The 24616-nt window shown below is 37.3% G+C and overlaps 3 protein-coding genes across 6 annotated transcripts in view; 2 read left to right on the top strand and 1 right to left on the bottom strand.

The window, feature by feature from the left end:
- Positions 1-24616, top strand: part of LOC131429819 (protein son of sevenless) — a 57838-nt gene that overhangs the window by 16207 nt on the left and 17015 nt on the right. For 3 of the 4 annotated variants that reach the window (XM_058594210.1, XM_058594208.1, XM_058594207.1), the window contains exons 3-9: positions 6537-6656; positions 6725-6865; positions 6938-7102; positions 23720-23902; positions 23965-24094; positions 24157-24260; positions 24326-24552. In XM_058594210.1, coding sequence (XP_058450193.1) covers positions 6537-6656; positions 6725-6865; positions 6938-7102; positions 23720-23902; positions 23965-24094; positions 24157-24260; positions 24326-24552 — 1070 coding nt within the window. Of the gene's footprint in view, positions 1-6536; positions 6657-6724; positions 6866-6937; positions 7103-7992; positions 8044-23719; positions 23903-23964; positions 24095-24156; positions 24261-24325; positions 24553-24616 lie in introns of those variants that run through there. The other variant, XM_058594209.1, reaches the window with a different exon arrangement.
- Positions 485-4680, bottom strand: LOC131429821 (uncharacterized protein K02A2.6-like). The gene has a single exon (XM_058594211.1). It carries the CDS (start codon positions 4356-4358, stop codon positions 681-683), a length of 3678 nt encoding a protein of 1225 aa, XP_058450194.1. The 5' UTR covers positions 4359-4680; the 3' UTR covers positions 485-680.
- Positions 8041-16745, top strand: LOC131429822 (uncharacterized). The gene is made up of 4 exons (XM_058594212.1): positions 8041-15612; positions 15670-15958; positions 16030-16455; positions 16517-16745. The coding sequence occupies exons 1-4, from the start codon at positions 15406-15408 to the stop codon at positions 16633-16635; spliced, it is 1041 nt and encodes a 346-aa protein (XP_058450195.1). The 5' UTR covers positions 8041-15405; the 3' UTR covers positions 16636-16745.

Raw genomic sequence — 24616 nt, 5'->3', positions numbered from 1 at the left:
GTAAATGGTTCTACAACATCAAACCAATCGAGATAGATGATATTGTTTTGATTGTCGATCCAAAATCACCCAGAAACTGCTGGCCAAAGGGAAGAGTAATCTTCGTGAATAAGAGTGCAGATGGGCAAGTACGTTGGGCAACTGTACAAACAGCCCACGGTGTATACGAGAGACCTGCGGTGAAGCTGGCGATCCTAGATGTTCGGTGCAACCGCTAGTACGCCGGTGAGGACGTATCCGGCGTACGGGGGGGGAGTATTGTGCGACCCCTCAAATCGCACGCACCTTCACACTGATTATCACACTGAACGGTGGCGCTAAGTGTAATGAGATCTGACAGCGGTAGATGAATTGAGACTAAATTTCTATCAGCACATGTAAAACGCTAGAGTGTTCGATAAAGTTATAACTTCCATTAAATTAGTTTAGTGAGTGAATTTATATAATATCTTGTACTTCAATTTATTGCTACAAGTTAGGTAACTATTCTATAAGTTACATTGATGAATTAATCTCCTCATTGTGAAATAATACTATCTAGCTTAGTATAACCTCAATCTCGCTCTACTTGGAAAACAACGATATTTAACTTGATTGGACTGAATGTACTAAATGTAAGAATCAAAATCAGTTATTGAATTATATGTAATGAATTTAGTTTTAGGGTTTTGTAACCGATATCAGCAATAAAGGTTCACGGATCCAGAAAAAGACTCATTCAGTTCAGTTGCGAGTGCAACAGGTGCTGTTGTAAGATGCTCGATGCCGTTGTTCGTACAGTACGATTGAAACTCTGCACTGGTGAATTGGGATCCATTATCACTCACCAGCGTCTCTGGCATTCCCAAGCGAGTGAACAGATCTCTGAGGATTTTCACTGTGGCGGCTGTAGTGATACTTCTCGTCTGCACAATTTCAGGCCATTTTGAAAAAGAGTCTACGACAACCAGGTAGTATTCCCCGTCGATCGGTCCAGCATAATCAAGGTGAACGCGCTGCCACGGTTTCGATGATTTAGGCCATGACAACGGCGCTGACTTCTGCGGTGTTTTCGCAGCCATCGCACATTGACGGCAGGATTTGACGACATCAACAATGTCGCTGTCGAGAGTTGGCCAATAAACATATGACCTGGCAATCGCCTTCATTCGCTGAATTCCAGGGTGGCCACGATGAAGTTGATGAAGACTACGCTTGCGATGGGGCGATGGTATAACCAGTCGATCGCCGAATAGTATGCAGCCTTGTACCGTGGTAAGAGATTCACGTCGAGCATAAAACCGTTTGAGCTCTGCATCGGTAACGGTTTTAGGCCACCCATCAAGGAGGTAACGATAAACTGCCTTGGTAATAGGATCGGACTGTGTAGACTGTTGTACGATCCTAAAACTTAAAGGAAGAACGGTTAATGCATCTTGTGTAACTGACCTTAAGTCATTTTCCAGAGAGACCGAAGCAATCACATAATCTTCCTCAGGCCTGGCGTGCTGGCTGATCAGACGGGAAAGTATGTCAGCATTGCCGAATTTCGCTGTCGGGACGTGCTCGATGGTGAACTCATAAAGCAACAGCGTAAGAGCCCAACGTTGTAATCGGTTCGATGTGTAAACAGGAATCCCTTTTCTTGAACCGAATATTCTCAGCAACGGCTCGTGATCTGTCTGAAGATGAAAACGACGACCAAACAGCATTTTATGAAACTTGGTCACCGCAAAAATTATCGCAAGTCCTTCACGATCGGGCTGACTGTAGTTTTTCTCTGCCGCTGTTAATGCTCTGGAAGCGTGGTATACAACTTTGAGAGTGCCGTCCGGAAATTTGTGTGACAAAGTAGCACCAACACCAATAGACGACGCATCTGCCGACACCACTATATCAAGTGCAGGGTTGTAGTGTGTCAACAGTAGGTCAGATTTCAGCAACTCCTTAAATTTGTTGAATGCCGCCTGGCATTCTGCTGTCCACTTGAATTTCGCATCCGCTTTGAGCAGCTCATCAAGAGGATACCGCAGACAGCGCATACGAGGAACAAATTTTCCGTAGTAATTAATTGCTCTTAGGAAGGACCGAACACCAGATACATCAGTGGGCGGTGGCATTTCGTTAATGGCCTGAACTTTTGCTGGATCCGGACGAAGGCCATTGCGGTCAAGCAGATGACCTACATATTTAATTTGAGGCTGAGCGAAGATGCACTTTTCCACTCGAATGGTAAATCCAAACTCGCTGATTCTTTGAAACACTGCGCGAAGGTTTTCCCAGTGTGTCTCAGTAGTGACACCACCAACGACGACGTCATCCAAATAACCACACGTATGAGGAAGACCTGCCAGCATTGTATCGATAAGTTGCTGGAAAGCTCCCGGTGCTGTTTTGACTCCCGGTGGCAGACGATTGTACCGGTAGAGTCCACGATGGGTGTTGATGGTTAGTAAATCACGACTACTTTCGTCAACCTCTACTTGCAGGAACGCATCCGACAGGTCGATTCGGCTAAATACAGTACAATTAGCCAACTTGTTGAAAATCTCCTCCGGTAGCGGTAACGGGTACTGATGCGGTTGCAGTGCATTGTTGAGACCTGTAGAGTAATCTCCGCAAATGCGGATGGACCCGTTCGTTTTTCTGACAACGACGATGGGTGCTGCCCAGTCCGAAAAGTCTACCGGTGTGATGATTTTTGCTCGTTCCAGTCGGTCAAGTTCGTTGTCAACCGTGCTGTGTACTGCATAAGCCACTGGACGTTTCGGACGAAAAACTGGAGTTGCATCTGGTTTCCGTTCCAATTTCACTTTTGTTTTCGTGCACAACCCTAACTCGTTTCTAAATACACTTGGGTATGCCGCTTTGAGTGACTGCAAAGTGATAGCAGGAACACTGACGTTGTTGCAGTACATGCTAATAGGTAATGAAAAGAGACCGAATGCTTCCATCAAATCGATTCCGAAAAGATAAAGCGGGTTTTCGACCACGTAAAACTGACAGTGATGTTGTTTACCGTTGAAAGACACTAGACAGCTGAACTTAAACAAAAACTGCAATCGGTCGCCTGACGCTGTTGAGGCTAGCTCATTTACTGGTGCAGTGGGTGGTTTACCTATTTTCTCCCACAAGCGTTTCGATACGATGCTAACGTCAGACCCCGTGTCCAACTGTAGACGCACCTTCACACCGTTCAGTACAATTTTAACAAAACGGCGCTTTTGATCGACGGTATTTATACGGAGATTTACGGTTTTTGTATTTAACGATCCTGGGTGCTTTCTGTTTCGGCTGGTCTTAAAATTTCGCTTGGCAGAGGAACAATATCCCTCGCGATGTCCGATGTTGCCGCAGTCCTTGCATTTGTGGCTCCGATGAGTGCAGTCTCGAACGAAGTGCATTCCCCCGCAGTACCAGCAGGGTGTAGAGGGTATTTGTTTGCTCTTGTCTGGTCCGGCTGACTCCACTGGTGGCTTATGTTGACGTTTTGAAAACTGCTGTTTTCGCTTGATGAAATTCACTGATGACGTTGATGCTGATGACTCGATCATTGCCGTGTCCCGTTTCAGGCACAACAATCGCTGACAATCTTCCGAAAGATGCTCTAGTGTGACGTCATCACGTTCTTCGATTTTCGCCAGCAGCCGCGTTCGTATTTCGCCGTCTCCCTCTGACTTTAGCCCGCAAACAAACATTAAGCATTTAAACTGCTCTTCGGACAGCTTGCTCAGCTCGAATTCAACACAAGTCTTGTTGATTCGACAAGCGTACGTAACATAATCGTCGGTCGGTTGTTTGGTTACCTGTAGACACCGATACCGTTTACTGATGACAGACTCAGCAGCGCCGAAAAGAATTTTCAGCTTTTCCACTGTATCGCTGAATTTGTAATCTTTTGGCGATTTCGGCAAGATATAACTCACGTAACGTTCGTGTTCTGCTGATCCTAGTTTCCGCATGAGCAAGCGGACTTTCGCTTCATCGTCCAACCGTGCGGCATCTTGCTCGAACAAATCGTCGTATCTGCCATACCATGCAGCGAAGGTTATGTTTCCGTCCGGATCGTAGCGAAACTCTTTGATGTTGTTCGCCAGCGAGTCGAGAATCATTTCAGGGTTTGGAGGGACCTGAACATTGATCGATGATATGATACTCCGGAAGAAATCTTGCTGCTGCTGCATTAGCTGCTGAAAGAGCTGGTAGGTGGTTTCTGTAGAAGATGAGCTGGTATTCGCTGATTGTTGCGATGATGGTGGACCGTTGAAAAATGGAGCTGGATGACGCAGATGGTTTTGCTGTATTCCCGGGTGCTGTGGACCGCCAGCTAAGCCGGTTCCCGGTTGCTGATGCTCCGGATTGAGGTTAGATTCCGCCATGCTTCTCGTTTCCTCGTGGGTGATAAAGATTAGCTTCTGATCGCCAATTTAACTTAAATCCTCGTCGCCACTGTTGTGGGTGTGTTCGGAGGTGACCGATAATGAATATAACACGACCCAAACATTAAAACTGACTTTATTAATAGACGCACAGTTAGAGGTAAAAACGCGTGTTCCTTATTCTACTACATATCACATTCTGCTTCTGACACATAGACCGGATGCTGGTCGGTGCATCAACTGAGTGACAGTCGGGCTGCCACCAGTGAGCCCAGCAATTACTATTGGGTTGTAGGGATGGTCACGTCTCCAACATTGTCAACTTGCGATTCTTTCTTGGGAAATTCCACACAGCAACGATCATTATCAGGCTGTTAATTTTTTTTAAGGGCGTGAAATACTCTGAGTATGAAGTGGAGCGAAGAAATGTAGCAAAATTCTCTCACGGTTCATGCATTGAGAGACTCGAGTTCTTGTAGCATCTTCTACCGGATTGAAAATGTTGTATACAATATAGAAAGCAATATAGCAGCTTCTGTCAAATTTTCGGCAATCACCAACACTGAGTGGCGTCTCGTCCTCATGCGCACCTCGTGCACTGCACAAGGAATGAACTGCGTCCCCAATCCCATCCAAATTCAATTTATTTTTTTTGGAATTCTTAATTATTCGATGAAAGCAGGTTGGATCGCACCGAAGTTGCGTGTATCTACACGCATCTCATACACATCATCTCATCCACAAGTATCTGTTGTCGCCGAGTTAGTGTCTTTTCCATGCACATGAGTTACTGCACAGATTCAAGAAGAGAAAGAATTACTCAGCTCAGCTGTGAGATTTGTTTGTATAATAAAAAAATTCCATCCGAAAGTATATCGTTATCACATTGTATTCAAAAACACAAGGGATCTGCGGAGCTCCGATCAAAAAACTGGCTTTTCCAGCAATTCTAGTAATAATAACTTTGACGATGAACTAGTATGTTTGCAGAGATATCTCTTGAACCAATTATCACAACATCTAATTTAAAGTTCAGTTAACAATTGTCTCAGAAAATGTCATAGTGGCAGAAAGATTACTCAATTATGGTAAAATAATTAATAGTGCTATAAGTATCTCTCGCGTTATCAATGAACTTTACTTTTCATCAACGCTCAATAAAAAATATATTGCGAAAGGCGGCTGAATAATACTCTCGAATCTTATAATTAATTTCTTAATATGATTGTACTTTCCTTCTAACATAATGTAGTTATTTAGTCGTGGATCCCTTAAAAGGAAATCCTTTCCACTGGGACTCAACTTAAAGTTAATAATTAATTTCACATAAGAACATGAATAAATAGAATCACAGTGGACTTTGTACCAACATTAAATTTGTATTTCTTGTATTATATTTGCCAGTGTATATTTGTGTCTTATTCTCCACTGAGACTAGTAGCTTCTCCACTACTAGGGAGTTCTAAATTTAAGCTTGTTGGTGTGGGGGAGTGTGGCGGCCAAAATAAAATGTCAACCTTCAAACGTTGGGATTGCTCTGCTCTTGAGTTTACCTCGATATCTCAGATACCGCAGTGCATCGTTCTTGTACACTGTGTACGGTTAGTGAAATTCTGGTTTAGCACACCCGCTGTGTAGCAACGAAATCTAACATATCCTCGTTGTTCCCTATAAGGCCACATAAATTAAAACCCCGTATCCACATCATATTGAATTTTGAGTATTGTATTGAAATAATTTAAATGCTTGTGTTTTACCTTCAAAATATCTCTCTATTTAGGCACCCCCCCACATACAATTTGTGTCACCCACCTAAAATTAAATAGCGCCCACTGGTTGACATTATGCATCACTTTGGTAATTGAGCTTCGCTCATCTTCTGTTCAGGTGACCTTCGCAGAACAAGATTGTTTGTTACGAATGTAAAAAATTCGTTTAGAACACATATTATAAATCATAACTATTTCAAACCCACTAGAATCGGGTTTGCATATAATGCAAAATTGTCAATGACTCACACTTCATGCCCATAGAATAAATATTGATATTCATTGATGGGAGTTACTTATGAGTTACTCAAACCCGCAACACATCTGAACGTATTAGCAAATTTTCCACCACACTCAGCTTCAAGTAAAACTTTTTCAATAACGAACGCATCATCTCTATCTTTCCCAGGTCCTAGAGCAAGTGCATCCCTCGTTGCAAGCCCGCGAGGATGCGTTGCTCTACGTCGAAAGCCTATGCCTGCGATTGTTAGCGATGCTGTGCGCAAAACCACCTCCAAAAACAGTATCGGTAAGTGTAACCATGAGAAAACATTGAAAAATCAAATACTATATTGCATGATTCGTTTCATTTTTAAGGATATCGAAGAAAAAATTGAACGAACCTTTCCCACTCCCATCGACAAATGGGCCCTAGACGAAGCGAGCGAGATAATAGATAAATCCAAGAAAAAGAAACCGGTGCTTCCGGTTGATCGTGTGCATACTTTACTACAAAAGGTATAAGTTTCGAAACTAGTGGATTCATGACTCGTGTAATTAAAATAATGTCTGTTTATTTATTTTTTTCAGGAGGTGCTGCAGTACAAGATCGACAGTTCGGTTTCGCTGTTTCTTGTTGCAGTGTTGGAGTATGTTTCTGTCGATATACTGAAGCTAGCTGGAAACTATGTCAAGAACATCCGTCACATCGAGATATCCCGGGAGGATATCGAAGTCGCCATGTGTGCTGACAAGGTTTGATATTCTTTCCCGACTTGAGATCATAGACACGAATTATAGTTATTTGCTAAGTGTTGAGTACGTTATAGTTTCTTTCGCCTTTTTCGGATTTTTTCTGGCTTTTTTGGCCATCGGATTGCTAGTAAATGATGAGTTTCACTAAATAGTCAATTATATTATGGTAATGCGTTCGTTCAGAGTAGCAGGCAGACGAATAGACGTAAAGATTTGAAGCGTTATTTTGAATTTCATGTTTTTAAATTCGCAACAACAAAAAACATCTTTGATATGAATAGAAAACTTTAGATTTTGGTATTGAACAAGTAATTATTTGATCGTAATACGGTTAACACTAGTAGATTCCAATAATTCAAAAATTCACAAGGTACGAGTTGCGAAATAATAATGTTACATCGTTCGATTTATTTATAATTCGCCTTTTAGAATAAAAGTTGCGCTTCTATTACGTCAATAAATTTCAATGCAAAAAAATACCTGCCAAATTTACCATTACTGGTTGTGTTGTGTCTGAATGGCCACTCTCATCGTAAATTCATTGCATATTTTTCATTTTATTATTTTCACATACAAACATGCACTATATTGAGCTTGTCGAAAGATCGAGTTCATTTTTGACATTCTCAGCAGTTATAACAAATATAAAAATGAAGCAAAAATCCCACTTGAAAAAAAAACAAAAACAAAACAGAAACCCACCACTTTAAATAAGATGTGTGACTATCCGCTTTATGTTTCTCGTGCTCTGCGCTTAAGTCCTTTTGTTCATTAGTTCCTACTAAATTGGGATCAGATCATACTTGACTCATAAATCAATAAACTTTGATTTCTAATTAACATACGTTGCAAAATATAATTTATGTTCTTTCATGCTGTCCAAAATCAAGCAAAACAATCAAACACACATATTTATTTTGAACTAACAAAAATCGCAGGTGGTATGTAAATTTGATTTTCTTCGGAAATAATTCTTCTCTATCGAAGTAATGGAAAATCCCACCTATCTACCATTGTTTAGTTCATATCACTTTTTTCTAGCCTTCTGATTTAAGTCCCTTACTGCCTGTTCTGTTACTTTCCGTTGAAGAAGTTCCTCATTTGTCATTACTGTTCACTATCTATCATAGACTTAAATGTCCTCCGTTCCGATGTGTATGGTTTTCTGTATTCATTGCTGATTTGTGTCTGAATTGTTTCCCAATACTTCCTGAACGGAAAACATTGTTCAAGCTGATTATCTTTAACATTAGTAGAGAGCTAACCAGTAAATAATGAACAACTTGACAAAACAGTTAGAATTAATTTTCAATTCCCTTTCGTCGGAATATCTGTACCAATACGAGCTGTCCGTAGGCTTCGGTTGATTTTAATTTGCTTCTTTTTTATATTCATTACTACTCTGATCTGTTTTCATACCATTTTTCGTTCAAATTAGCTCCCAGTGTCTTTTACTTGTTCGTATTAATGCACGGCCAACCTACCTTGTAGTACTGATTTGTATGCATGTACTGGATTGTAAGAACTGTGATTTAATGTGACAAGCTTTACGTAACTCTTACGATGTTTACGAGCGCTAGACTTACAAGTTATCGTATGTTCGATTTTTTTGTACGCTAAGAATCGGCTGCGAATTCGGTTGAAACAGACTGTTATACTTTGCTGTTTCAACAGACTTCCCAATTAATTGCGTTAGTGTACAAGGCACTGTGACATAACGGGCGATAAGATTATCGACTGTTATTGGTACGACTAATATCCGTAATTTAATCTGCGAAAAATGATGGATCGAAGATCCATCAAATTTTCTTCGTGTGGACAGTGTACGTTGATGATGTTGTAGTTATAAAAAACGACCTTTAATTCTCAACATGCACATCCTTGCGTTGACCGGCTGCCATTCAATTACTCACTGCCGCGTCTTATCCAGCACTATGCCGTAGCTTTAATAGAAGATCGATGTCACTCGATGTCCGCTATTCTACATCTTTATTATAGATTTATTCAGTCGTAGGGTATTCTACCGCAGTCAACGAAACCTAGCCACTTTCTGTTCCATGTTCCAAGTTTCCAATCGTAGCCTTTTTTCGGGTTGATCTATGCTGATTGATCCGGGTTGTATTCTCTTCTGTGCCAGGTGTGTCAGTTAACAATGCGGGATTCTTGAAATGGGAATGTTGATTGTACGCAAAATGTTTAAGATAAACTTTTCATGCACGCTCTTTTTCATGTTTTCGCCAAATCAAATACCACGTCTACGAGATCCTATCGAAAAGCCTTCACAGCTAGTGAAGTTTTGTTCAACCAGTGCGTGACACATCGATAAGAACAAATGATAATCGCAAGGGGCCAACTCAGGGGAGTACGGTGGGAGAGTTTCTATCTGAGCTCAGAAATGATGGTTTTGACCGCTTTCTGGTCGTTTTTCGAGCAATCACATTTTATCATTAGCTGTCGGTTTAGCGATTAGTATTTACAGTTTCTTTTTTTGGTTAGAGAAACTCGCAGTACTATTCATCAAATGCTCAGCATAGTTTTTTTTTTCGAAGTAAATTCATTTCTCATCTCCCTCCACGATCTGGTGCAAAAAGAAACAACCAAAATTTCGCTCACCGTTTTTCGCATTTTTCGTTGTCTGTCATTCAACTCTTGACGAACCCATGTTTCCATCTCCTGAATCTTTTCCAAAACGTGCATACTATCTAGAATGGCTTGATGATTATCGGTTAATCTCTCCGCCATTTGTTTTTGAGTTCTGAGTATTGTGTTCGTTCAACAATCCTCCCAACTCGGCATGTTCACACTGAAATTCCCACTTTTGAATCGTTGAAAAATCTAGTCACGGTCGATAGAGCATGTTTCCAGTATGCTCCAACAAGAACTCGGTGGAACTCAGTATTACTTTTTTCAAAACAACCCGATCAACAGAGCCTAACAGAACTTTATCAAATTTATATCTGATATAGATATTTATATCTCATTGAGGTATTAACATGGTACCAAATCCAAAGAAGAAACCAAAGTTGTATCAAAGTTCTATCAAGGATAGATATGATATTCTGGGTTGTTGAATGTTTGATAAACGAAAGAACTACAATTTAACAACAGATAGATATATGCAGATTACATATTTTATTATTATTCATATTGTTTTATTTCACCGTTTATCGTTCTAGACATTCGTCGGAGATAATGTACATGTCAATTATATTTCAATCTACTTGTGTCCGTATTTTGGATAAAGAAATGAAGTTAATTTTTAATTTGGGATCATTTTCATTCAGTTGAACACTAATACATTGGCGAATAGTCGCATCCAGTTTCAATAAGAATAATGAATTTGATAATTTGAATGTGTACATGTTTTCGAACAATTTCTTAGTTATCAGTTTTTCGACTACAACAAAAATAATTTCTGCGGAATCCAGAAGAACGCGAACAACATTAAAGAAAGCATCGTTTAATTTAATGAACGAGTCGTCGTACTTAAAATTTTTACAAACGGATCTCGCGCAAATGTTGATTCCATTGTAGACACACTTTCCAATGTCGTTAAAATCGTTTTTATTAATAGGAGGATTCATAATTCCATCGGGCAGTATGCATTTTGCCTGCTGATTATATTTGACCAGTTTGTGTTCATTCTTCCAGTGCCGTTTCACCCATTGCTTAATAGTTGAATTATCAGGTAACGTTGTGTGATGACAAATTCGATTCATAATGAATTTTGATGTAAGCTGAAGTACTGGATGATTATTAGAAGTATGAAAATCTACCAACATACTGTTTCCATTCTCATATGGAAAAAGTGACGTGTTCCACAAAGCACCTAAATGGATTAAATCGGAAAAAATAAGAAATGCATCGAAAAATTGTGTTTGATATACAACCTAAGTTTATAACAGTCCGTACTAAGTGCGTTGATAGATGTACATTATACAGCATATTCTCGTCTCCATAAAGTTGTCCATATTGCTTAGCAAATTTATTAATTCGTCTTTCGCAAGCCGCTATAGTGGATTCTGTGATGCTTAACTCCAACAGTTCATAAATTGTGGAAGCAAACAGCATAATGTGTTTAAGATATTTGGGAGGCAGTATGTTATAAAAGCACGGGTAAAAGCAATGCAAAAGTATGGTTTCCCACTCCGATGCCTTGAATTTCCTATATTCTTCCAATCTTCGTAATCTTCTAGGAAAGCAGCTTGGAAGACAAATAGAAAGAAGTCTGTCTTCTATAATTTCCTTCCAATTGCCTACGTAATATGGACGTTGTTTATCTCCGTTTGCATTTAATAGCAGCTCCCATAAAACTTTAGTGACGCCCAGAAGTCCCATATGCATGTAATCGACAGGCATTCCGTCAATGATATTAAAATCGGGTACGCCTACTAATACACATATTCCTTTTATTCCAAATTTAGGTTCCTGTGATGCTGAGTTATAAACCTCCATCATTAACTGGCGTGATTCTTCATTTTTCCTAATCTTGGCTTTCTGATAAGGATATCGTATTTGATTGTTAATAAGTTTTCCAGAATGTAAGCATGTAGTACAACCGAAAAAGCCGTTGAATTGTTTAAAACACAATAATTCGCATCTCGCTACCGAATCCAAACAATATTGAAGTAATACAACTTGGTAAACCTCATTTCCTATAATCATTCCTTTTCGCAGTTTCTGTAGCTCCAAAACAAGATTTTTGTGAAATAGAGCCATGCTAGGCTTACCTCTGCAGAACCAAATACTTGCTAAGAGAAGGTTGTTCTTGCTGAACCGCAATCTTGGTGGTAGATTATTTACGACTAAAAATATGGGATATACTGGTTTTTTGTTGGTGCATTTAAATGCAACTGCTGCGTCTTCATTCGCAGATAGAGTAATGTAGTTTCCCGGAGGTAAAGACTGTGCGAGTCGACCACGACTAATATCCGCAATATTTTCATTTTCAACTATTTCTTCATATTCTTTAATCTCTTTGAAATATTTTGTATAGGTTTCTCGGATCTGTTCTTCAATAGGAATTATAATAAAAAAGTCTTTCGTTGTCGAACCACAGTTTTCAATAGGACATATTGATTCAGGACATTGTTCGCTCTCATACCTGCAATATTTTTAGTATTCATGATGAAATTAAAATGCAAATTTTTTACCCCACCCGTATTGACAGTTTGTGCAAAAATAAGTTCTATTAATATTGTAAGGATCTGGAAACATCTTTGCAAACGTGGCAAATTTCTTTGGAAACGGCTTTAGCTTCGTCATTAAATTCAGCATTCGCATTAAATCTTCTACCGCTTCTTGAGTTAACTTATGTTTAACGTAGACGTTCAGCATCATGAAGAGAACATCATTTACTTTCATGTCATCAATGAAGGTTATATATCTTTGCTCATTATGAAATTGCTAAGGTTAAAAACATTAAATTAATTTTTATCTTACTTAATTTATTACTGAAATTTGTAATTGTTAACCTTATCAAATTGAGCATCCTTTTCATTTACGTCCGCCGTTTGATCGATACTTGTTATTTCACTCCTAATGTCATAGTCATCTCTCTAACGGTTACCGATAAAATGTTTAAATACAACTTCTTTGCATCTGATCATGCAAATTAAGGTACCTACTTCTTCATAAATTGGTCGTTCAATTACATTATTGTCGCCACGAACATTGTTATTGTTTTGCCTCATCATATTATCATTAAGATCTTCATTTCGCAGATTAATGGAAAATGCATCATTCAATATGATCTCCGTATCCGGCATCTCTCGGATTGCATTCGTTTGTGAATTGTTTTTTTGTTGCTGAAAATTTTGTATACTAAATTGGGAGGACTAGTATTGTAAATACTTCATACCTTTTTTATATACTTTCGATTGTGCCAAGGATGCATCAGGTAATGATGACGAGGTCTTCGTTGAGTATGCATTTTCAGCGACTTGATTTGTTATTCTTTGCTTTTCAAAGTATAACACGAACCGTCAATAGCAGAGTTGCCATTTCAAAATAAGTATTTCAATGTGAAAAAATTGTATTGCATACTATTGATCACAATCTATTAAAATCTGTGGAAAACATTTTGAAAATCTACCCATTTTTATGAAATATTCATAAAAATCGGTAGAAATCTGTGAATTTTGATAAAATCTATGTTCTGCGCACAAAATTGGGGTAGCAAAATAAGTAAATTATCTGTGGTTTTACAGAAAAATCTGTGAATATGGTAACTCTTGTCAACAGGCCAGTCAATGTAATGAACAGAGATGCCAGATATGTTTTAGAAAATCTGTATTGCTCTGTATGAAAACTCTGTTGTTATCTGTATTCACTAATACAATGAAATTTCTACAGTAGAATGATGTTATTCTAACATATTATGGTTCTAGAATGGAAGATTCAATGAGCATTTATTTTTTATATCTTCGTAGTTCATTGCCGCGCTCACAAGAATGAACAACGACCAAATTTAATATAATTGTTTTATCAACAACCATTAAAATGCAATTCGATATACTTATATACTTTGAAAATGACAATAAAAGCTCATGATGCTTAATGTATTTCAGTGCGGATAATCACATATTTGCACAAAAGGATTTCCAATTCAATTTGTGATTTGCCCGTTGATTAAAAAACTTTTAATTTGTTTATTTATATCTTTCTTGCTTTTTGCGAAATCTGTATAAATGGCATCTCTGTTTGTGAGGTCTAGAGCGGCCAAATTAGAATCTGTGCCTCAACATAATAAATGTTTCCCATATTTAATGCATGTTTTTGTTTTAAATCTGTGGAAATTTGTGAGAAATGTTCTGAAAATCTTTAAGTTTAGCAAAATATGCTTAAAATTTGTGAATTCTGAAAAATTTTGTGATCTGTGCCGCAGAATCTGTTTGGTAAAATTAGTGAGTGTTTGGTTTTATTAATAACTCTGTGGAAATGGCAACCTTGGCAAGCTACACTTTACGTCATTCCAACAAGGCCACGTTGCAGAAGTATAGGAGGTTAAAATTTAAAATGTGAAAATCAAATTACGAAGCAATATGTATATGAAAAACAAAAAAACGTAAAATACTAACGTGACAAGCACGTCATTCGCTTCAAGTGAAATTTCAATTGCTCAACACTATGGTATTTGGCATTTATGTAGTTGAGAACACTTAATTAGTTCAATGCAGAAACGATGCAACCGAAAACGCCACACAATAACAAATATCTAGGAACTATCGCTTCCATGGAATTTGACTTATGTTGAACCAAGTCGTCTTACGAGCATGTAAACAGTACTCCTAAATAGTAAAAAAAACTGTTCCACAAACGAAAATGTAATGACGTCTGTTTGTATCCTGCAAACGGAAATGTAAATTCAAATAACATAAACGAACTATAATATTAAGACTACTTGATTTTGGAAAACCAACATTTCAATAAGATGCCGAGAATATTTTTAACGACCTAAAATGAGAATAAATTCTTTATTTTTATAACCTTTACATTATCAGCCACTGCCGACCACCAGTAGGAGGCTTGATTACCTTAACTATTCATTTTTTTGTAACAGTATGTTAAAAATAGTTATTAGTACTAAACTACAAAACTACATCTTGCCACGAATTGAATAATGTAAAAACTTGCTTGTAATGCAAACTGTAATATATTCACCGTTAGTATTTAGTCTTGGTATACTCCGTTTTAGTTTATTGGCTGCAACGTGCGGAAGCATCCGCTTTTTTTTCAAAATGGGTAAAAGTCGCGGAAACTATATAAGTGTGGCTAAAAGAAAAGTCCTTTTAACTGCGAACCAGCACAATTCGAAATTCCTCAATAACTCGAAAAGCGTGCAGGAAAAATATGCTCAAAATAGTGAAAAAGTGATCGGAAACACAATGGCAGCTACCGAACGTTTGACTATCCATGACGCCACGGTAAGTTAGTTCATCATGTAGACGAAATAAACTATTTTCATTATATTTCAGGTAAAGAAAATTGTTTCGAAAAATCAGAAATCAGCAAAAGAGTTTCAACGAAAAAAGCTTTTTCGAAAATGTGCTGTTCGTGCTCGACTAGATTTGTTTGAAAATATTCCGGATGGCGAGCAAACTTCTGAAAATAACCCAGTGGAAGAGATTCATCGGCAGAGTATTGGAAAAAAATCAGCAAGTGATGTTATTTTGCGAGAAAGTGACTTGGAAAACTGGTCCTTAGGATTAAATCGCAAAAATGTATTGCATACGCTTCAAAATGGTGAAGAGAAACACGAGTACAATTGTGAGACTAATTTCGTAAACAATCCTTCACGAAATATGTATGAAGGTAAGCGGCTGCTGCTCGACAATGTTATGAATATGGAAAATGAGGGAAAAGTTATCCCAAAAACTAAACAAACTCAAATTAAAACGAGAAGCAATAACAAATGCTCCGTCACCGAAAAAATAATGCACGATGACTGTTCTCAAACAGACTGTATACCCACGAATTTTACAGCTAATAGAAAAAAGCTATCTTTACCGGTAAATGGAAATATATTTGATAAATTTCTTTGAGTAACATTTCGTTTGGTTTTTTAGGTTAAACGAACTTGTGTTTTACCAATTTTACCCAGTTATAACCCATCTTCAACATTGTCAGTCAACAATGGTCTCGGTACGGTAGAATCGATATCTGATGGTAGCATTGGCCAAAGAACTCCTAACGTCTGCATTCCATATGCTCAAATATCGTCATTAGACTGTACTGCAGAATCGGACACGGGGGATTCTCACTCTTACACATCTGCATCGACCGATTCAAAATACTCCTGTTATAGAGATATTCAGAGAAACAACATCCAGAACAAAATCGATTGGTATTCTATCGGTAAATTCAAATCTAACCTATACTCAATTAAGCATTGCATGACTTATATATTATTTCATATTAATTTATAGTGTGCAAATGTGGTCATCAAGCAGCTATTGAGTTATTGATAAAAAAATATACAAAATTGGTGGAACAAAATAAAAAATTGAAGACTAAATATGACGACACATCAACAAGATGCATGAGTCTCACTGACGCTCTAAGCAGTAAACTTATTGGTCAGCCACGAACTACAATATTCACCGAAGTAGCAGGATATCCCGATCAGAATAAACTTCGCATGTTTTCCGATGCCGCAAACAAAAGTGATTACATATTTGTAAAGCTGCTTATGCTTCATTTGTGGCCCGATGGTTTGCAAAATCGAACGGTGACGGGACGCGCTTCTAACAACCCTCTAGGTAGAAGCCGGCAAGAAAAGTCAACTTCTTTTTGTCCGGAATCTAGCTATAAGCGTATCGCTCTCGAGTCTGAAAAAGTTGAATATATATCAAGTAATTTATAATGAGATTCTATATAACTATTCAGAAATGTAAAAATTACATATATTTTCAGATCGTCTTCTTGAACACCGTTTATTCCTGGGAGATGCTCCGTCGATTGCGAAGAGAAACGCAGATGAGTGCTGTCAACTGATGGCGAGAGTCATATCGTATTACGGCAAAAAACGTTGATTTCAGAGACCTCTCGTTTTATCAATCATTTTCTGTTTTGATTTCCTTTCACTGAATATGTAACTGACACAATTGGATTTTGTGTCTTTTTATTTTATATGATAAAAACATGCTCCAGAATAAAATATTAACATTAACTTATTTAACTTTTTTTTAAAAAGAATATAAATATATATATATATATATATATATATATATATATATATATATATATATATATATATATATATATATATATATATATATATATATATATATATATATATATTAAATGTAACATAATTATAACTGTGGGAGATATTTGAATGATGAAATTAACAATCTGATTATGATATATTTTTGTTTGCATCATATCACACCCTGTTAGGTTGAATAATTCTCAGGAATAGATTTTGTTATATTTTTTGATATTTTAACTATTAACGAGCCCAAGTTTATAACAGTGGTTGTTAGAAATATCATAACAATTTCTGTTACAATTTAGTTCTTCTCTGTTGATCGGGAAACTAATGAATCAATATTTCACGCAATTACTCTTTATTATGATTGTCAATATGTTTGCGCCACTAAATCCATATGAAACTAGGGACAAAACAGTACTGGTTTATTGAAACCTTATGTTACAGTAACGAAAAAAGACGCAATAGTGAATGCCACAAATTCGCGTTAGTATAGAGTGATCGATTTTTGGACCTCTGCGATCTCCAAAATCAGGGAGATTTTGTCCACTAAAACAATAAATAGTAAATTAACTGGTGCAAATGAAAATTGTTATATAATCCGTAGAATTGCTCTGCCTTATTGAAACACATATTTCGATGCTATAATGTTCCGTACACTGTGTACGGTTGGTGCGGTTCAATTTTTATTGTGCCTTTTATATAACCTATCCACATGTATCATTCCGAACTGTACACAGTCATCATCTTCTATCATTCGTTGGCTATATTTTTTCTCCCTATGTCGTAGTTTGTCGTGAAATGTAAAATGATTTTTGAGAATTGTTCTTGATTTATTTCATTAAAACCAAAATTAATACGGCCTTATGTAAAGTTTCTTGTACATAAATTTGTTATTTTTTCTGAAAGATACCAACTCTCTTTGTCTATATCTATAACTACAGCATTCAGTAGTAATGTGTATCACATTTTGTAGGAAACATCTTCGAACTTCTACTTCATACAAATGTATAGAATATGGATTCTCATACCGTTGTTATGTTTTTGTAGTAAAGCTTCTAAAAATTATATAACTTCGATCCATCTATATATCAATTATGGCATAGTTATTTGCATACGCTTGTTGTAGAATTGTTCTGCTTCCAGTTCATTTTTTCCCCTCAAATAGTTGCGGCTTTTCGACTGTCTTCTCCGACTGGCTCAATAAGTATGCTTTCTAGTGCCAATAGTCATCTTCTTAGTCGAATCCCCAAAATTATTATTACTTGGCCTGCAATCAATGGATTACGATAAAGTCGATAAAGCTAATATTTCTGCTTTGGCTCTATATATCACAGCAAAATTAATGTGAAAACTGTGTTATTGTAACACGACAATTCGAAGTTAATACACTAGTTTTCTTCTATTCCTTTAAGCGAATGCTTATTGCTTGGTTTTATATATAAGATGATTGGCAGAGTTAAGATAATTCATAATGGTACGGTTACTCTAGTTCGATTCTGTTTATTTGGATGTTTATTTATATTACATTCCTCTATGTCTGCTTATGTCAAATGTCTACACTATCAGCATCAGAAAACTTATTGTATTTCTTATTTAAATACTAATAATAACGATAATGATAAAAACCGGAAACTAAATTAGTTCAGACTGAATGTATGATTTACTCTAAATGGATTTCACAATCCGTCAGAAACGATTACATATCCAAAAAATAAAGTTCTAGTACTAATTTAAATTAATCTGCTTAGCAACCAAGGTTTTAAGGTGGACTCGGGTTTGGTTTCCAAGGCCGTGCGCAGAGTTAGGTATTTTTTCCATAATCATTCCGAAAGACCACATGGTGAAAACCATACTTGCATGAACATCGACAAGTTGAGACAGAGATGAATACATATTTCGGAAATAATTCGTTTTTTACCGCTACTATGATGATTGATCCGTGATACTTTTGAGTCACATACATGGATTACATTTCAAACTTTTCATCTGGAACGAATTGTTGCATTTTTTTGACATTCGTTTGTTAACGAAAGAAAAGATACTCGCATACCGGTGTCTCATCTCAGCATGCTATGCATCTCTCGCACGTGTCGATATTTCAAGTTTGATTTTCCATTCGCGTGATACTTTTAATCGTTCGATACAAAATCATGTTAGCTCTTAATGCAATTGAATTGTATGGTGGAGACTTTTCCACGGAGGACAGCTCAAACAGTGACTTTGTAGGTTTCAGTACCACCAACAACCGAGAGAAATATTCCGTAATCTCTTGTTCAGCACAGTACGTTAAAGATGATTCCAATTGGAAATGTTCGCATATACCTACATCTGATTTTAGTCAAAGTTATGATAAAAGAGCTGAATCTTTTCCTAAAGTTGTTGGTTCGGAGGATGAAATTGTGCGTATAAATGGGAACAATACGTTTGATTATGAAGGAAGGTATTTTGGCGAGGAACTGAGATCGAAACGCAAAATATCTAAGAAGAAAAATCGTTCTGGCTATTCGATTGAAAGCCAGTTTAGAGTATATAAATTTTTGTACACACTGCCAGTGCTAGATATTGGTACAGTAGCCAGAAAAAAAGACCTGTACATTTTTACTTACTAAAACGTGCTTATATGCGAGTGCTTTCCATATGGAACACACCCGACTTGATTTTTTTTAAATTTTACTGAACTAAGCAAAGCCTTAATATTACATTCCTGTAGTGGAGTTTGACCTTTTGTTTCAACAGACTTCGCAGCCGATTTAGAGTGTACAGAACCATTGCATGGCTGGTGCTACAATTCTACTGACACTAGAATCCTTCCAGGTCGGGACTCGAACATACGACAACTGGTTTGTAAGACCAGTGCCCTATGCATTGAACCGCCAACCCGGAACAAGGTTTAATCGATATGGGAACAAGTCGATTTTTTCATAATTTTTGCTGTTAATTCTTGGAATTGTTCTTATCTGTAATTACAAGTTATAAATCAAGAACAGATACAGAATATGAGTTTACACTGTGTCGCTTCCGAAGACTGCCAAATTTATGAAAAATTGATGAATTTTCAAATATTAATTATCAAATTGCGGTAAAACCACACGGGAAGAATTCCGATTCTGCAAATGAGCAAAACGAGTCATGATTACAGAAAAAGAGTGCATTTTCATGTTACGATTATACACCATGATCAAAAGTTCTCAGATCATGAAGTATTTGGTATTTTATTGGCGGAAACTGAAACGTAACGCATATTACATTGATGAATATAACTTCAGGGGTATTCAGGATTATCACGGATAAAAATATTGAGTTATCATCCTTGAGCTTGCTTGAGTTTGAGCGAACTGAGCTTGAGTTTGTGTGGCCTTTATCCTGACCGCCTACATCCCATACGGTAAAGCAAATATTCTTATACTAGACTGTTTCAACATTGAAAGCGATCGTATGAATAGTTTAGTCGCAAGCTTTAGTTTATACAGGATAGTCGTTTTGCATGAAATCCTTGTAGTATAAACTGATCATATTATAACTAGCTCAGGGTGGCTCTACGTCTTAACAAAGACTAAAAACATATATTTTAAATAAAAAAAATCATTCCAAATAAACGATTAAATGCAAAAACCGCATGAGTGCACTTTAGTTTGGAAACCCAGTTTAAGCATTTTTGAATGCAAAACTCACAAAAAAATATTGAGTTCAAAATCAGGATACGGATTTAGCAATTCAACAATCGTTTAAAAATATAATTACGCAGAAAACGTACAAAAACCTTCGACTGCAAAAACTGTAAAAATTATCTTCACGAGAATAATATAAAAAAATTAAAGCAATAAAAGTATTTTTAAAATTCATCATTTGTGGTGAATTATCGTTGAGATTTTTCATCGAAAACCTGAGTCCCATTTGAGAAAAAAAACTAATGCGTGAAAGGTCGTGTCAATATCAACAACAATCGAAAATCATACTTTTAAGAGTCTTCAACGTAGTGTTAATTTGTCTCTCCGAGTCGGAAAAATGTTTTTAACACTATGTACGGGGTTGGAAATCGAACCCATGTAGGCTGCGTGAAAGGCCGCAAATCATTCTGGAAACTTTCTAGTCAGTGATTGAATCGGAGTAGAGTTACTTAAACGTAAAATCGATACTTTAGATATTGTTTGACTCCGTTGAAAAGTGATTAGTGCATCTATCGAACCCGCCCTTTGAGATCAAAATCAAGCTTTTGGCAATTCCTAGGCAGGCGTGGATCTTGAGAAGGATTATTTCTTGACGGCCGTTCGCCTTTGTCACGACCATTCTGAATAGTACTTGGAAGCACCACAGAAAACCGATATACAGCCTTACATATGAACTGTGTGTAAAATTTGTTCATTCAGCTTGGCGAACACTTACAGATGCCGCCACGATCGACACGTAGTGCCACTACGATCTGGGTGCCGCTTTCACATAAGACACTATTTTGGGTGCTACATTCACTTTACGCTGGATTTTTGTTTTGCTGGTGATTAAAAAGACTTTTATTTTTGTTTTTTTATGTCATTTATTTTACCCCGGCTTTAACCATTTTGGTCGTTCACCGGGGAAAGATGTGGTTGTTGGTTGTTGGTGTTTGTGTTAAATGTATTATTCAATAATCAATGGCAATGCTAAATCCAATGTCAATCCTCACTGGCGAAACCCTAAAGCTCACAGTATAAAACGAAATACTACTGATTTGGCATTCCCAGTACACTCTATGAAATATAACTATAATACTAACACGTAGATAAACTATGTAGTAAGATAGGCTATTGGTTTGACTGCTTCAAGAAAGAAAAAAATATTTACTGATTTGGTATTCGGACATGGTTTAAAGAAAATAATTCCCTAGACTTAGAGTTGGGTTTGTGATGAATGTATGGATGAAGCCAGAAAGGAAGCGACACGTGATGCGAAACTTGACACATCGCAAGGAGTCAACTCGCTTGCATGTGCCTGCCAGAAGTTTTTCCAGAATGCTGACAACAATGCAACAACCGTTTCTGGCAGAAAATTTTTTAACGGTTCTGTTTCTGCCGGAATTTTGCAATACAAGACTGGCAGGACCGTTTTGAATCGGTTCTTTGTTTTTAGCGCCATTGATTTTTTATTTTTTCATTAAAAATTTAAATAGAAGGCAAAAACAGCTTTTGCACTACCAAACATGATATGCCAAGCTTCTTCTCTCAATGTACCAATATTTTCATTTCATTTACCTGGTCTCAAAACTCGTTTTCATTTTTGGATGTACATGCAGGATTGATGAATATCAAATGAAGTTGAACAGAAAAAAGAAAGAAAAACGATCTTGCAAGACGTGACGTGGCGAAAGAATGACGAAATTTCGTCTGCAAAATTTTGACAGCTGCCGAAATCTTGCCAGGCTTCTGTCGGCTGCCAGAAATTCTCACTAGAGAGAAGCGACAGAGCTCCGTACATTTAAGTTTAGCAGAAAAAAAGACATGAATATCAGAGAGAACTCGCATCGCACGCGCTCTGACATATATGTAATTTTTCTGTTGAACTTAAATGAACGGTGCTCTATCGTCGGTAATCCTTTATACTTCATTGTTGAACAATTTCAGATATTGGCACGTATCTCAAACAATAATTACTAATTCTGAATATTATTTATAGATGATTTGAAACAAAGTCTGTTTGAGTAATCCGTCAGTACAAATGTTACATTAATCTTCTAGATTCAGATCAATTGTAGGAGATAAACTAGTTGGGCTATTTGGAAATAAAACTGGTTGGAAAACAGCGAAGAGTTCATTATGAAGAACTTGTACTTTCCGTTTATTTTCTGGTTATTCCACGAGAGATGCAAAGCATTTAGAACCCCATTAAGAATGAGAGATCGAGAAAAAAAAGATGAGATGAGACGGACATGACTTTGTCAATAATTGAATTTATGGATTCTATCAAAATCATAGCATAACAATTCTTCAGAGGGTTTCGTTTATTGAACAAACGTGTTTGCAAACGAATTACCGCAATTTAAATAGCAATCCTTGTCTTTTCTAAAAACCGGGAATTTTTATCTCGCAAACCGGGAAATTGAAATAGGCAATTCACTTGCCACCCTGCTTTAAGGGTAAGACGAAAAAATGTGCATTCGCTCCGAGTATCCGCGTCGCTATAGCAGTAGTATTGAAACATTTTTGAACTATTTTTTCTGCGGCATTGCTTCTTGAAACCGAAACAAAGATATAGGCCCTTATTACCGGTTTCACTACACGGTGAAAACCAAGTGAAGTGATTGTGACCCTTATTATCGGTGAAAATCGAGCTAAGTGAATTTAGGTCCTTATTACGGAAGCCGCTGCAGAGACAAAAGTAATTTCTTGGATGAACTTGATGTCATAATGAACATCACGCCACCAACATTTTGTCGAAAAAAATAGTTTTTCCACTACCGTGATCGCTTCACTATGCGTAATACTGGTAATAGGTAAAATCAAGTGATATGTAAGTGAAGTGAATGTAAAATTGGAAGTGGAAACGGTAATAAGAGCCATAGTTTCCGTTTTTATCACATTTCGTTGATTGAAAGTCGAGCAATCGGCAAAATAATATGGCGACTCTACTAATGAGATGACTATTGGACTAGCCCTATATTCTATCATTATTTTTACGTTTATGACAAACGTCTAGTTGATAACATGTTTTGAGCTTTCTTCGTACAATCCTACTTTACGATAGGAATCTATCAAGTCAGCGCCAAACCCAGAAAATATTGTTTGTTTCTTGAATGCAGTTTGACCTATGGTTGGCTAGGATCAGTTATCCTTCTACTAGAGTAGTCAGCATGCTTCATAATTGATTACACTTGCCGGTATTGAGAACATAAAACATTTAAATACGCTTTCTTCATTGATTAAATGCTACAGGTGCTCATGGACATGTTCTATCAAGGGGACAGCTCGGAATCGGAACCTACCCCTCGCACCAGCCTTAGCTACGAGGAAGCGGTCAAGGAGCTTATACACGACGAAAAGCAGTATCAACGCGATCTGCACATGCTCATCCGGGTGTTCCGCGAAGAGCTTGTGAAAATAGTGAAGGATCCGAAGGTAGCACACACAGGCTGTTGCCTTCGAGCTTGCATCGTGATTTTAACATCTTTCATTTCTAGGAACTTGATTCAATCTTTTCCAACATTATGGATATCTACGAGGTGTCGGTGACGCTGCTTGGTTCGTTAGAGGATGTGATTGAGATGTCACAGGAACAGACACCGCCATGCATTGGCAGTTGCTTTGAAGGTATGCTTTGTCTGTCTATGAACATTAAGGTTCAGTATTTTCATGTTTCAATTCTGTTACAGAACTGGCCGAAGCGGCAGAGTTTGATGTGTATGTAAAGTACGCAAAAGATATTACTTCGGTTCAGGCGAAAGAAGCTTTAGCAAATTTACTGTCTAGACCCGAGGTACGAGTAGCCAATATAAAAAAAAAAACAGTTCGAAACTATAACCAATTTTACCTTCATTTCAGGCAAACTCGTTGATGTCGGCTGGTCATGGTTTCAGGGAAGCAGTTAAGTTCTACCTACCAAAATTACTTTTAGGGCCTATCGGGCATGCACAGATGTATTTAGATTATATTAAAATTTTGCTACCGCGTAGTCCCTCGAAGGATGACAAAGAGAGCTTCGAACAGGTCCAAGGCCTGCTGAAACCGCTGCAATGCGAACTGCAAAGCATATCCTCGCTTTTGCCTAAGTATGCCATATTTAACTGACACCGATAACAATTTTCTCATAATGTTCCTACCATTCTCCGACCG

The sequence above is a fragment of the Malaya genurostris genome, chromosome 2 (genome assembly GCF_030247185.1).
Source record: "Malaya genurostris strain Urasoe2022 chromosome 2, Malgen_1.1, whole genome shotgun sequence".
Taxonomy (NCBI): Eukaryota; Metazoa; Arthropoda; class Insecta; order Diptera; family Culicidae; genus Malaya; species Malaya genurostris.
The sequence above is the reverse complement of the archived record's forward strand: the minus strand, read 5'-3'. Positions and strand labels throughout refer to the sequence as shown.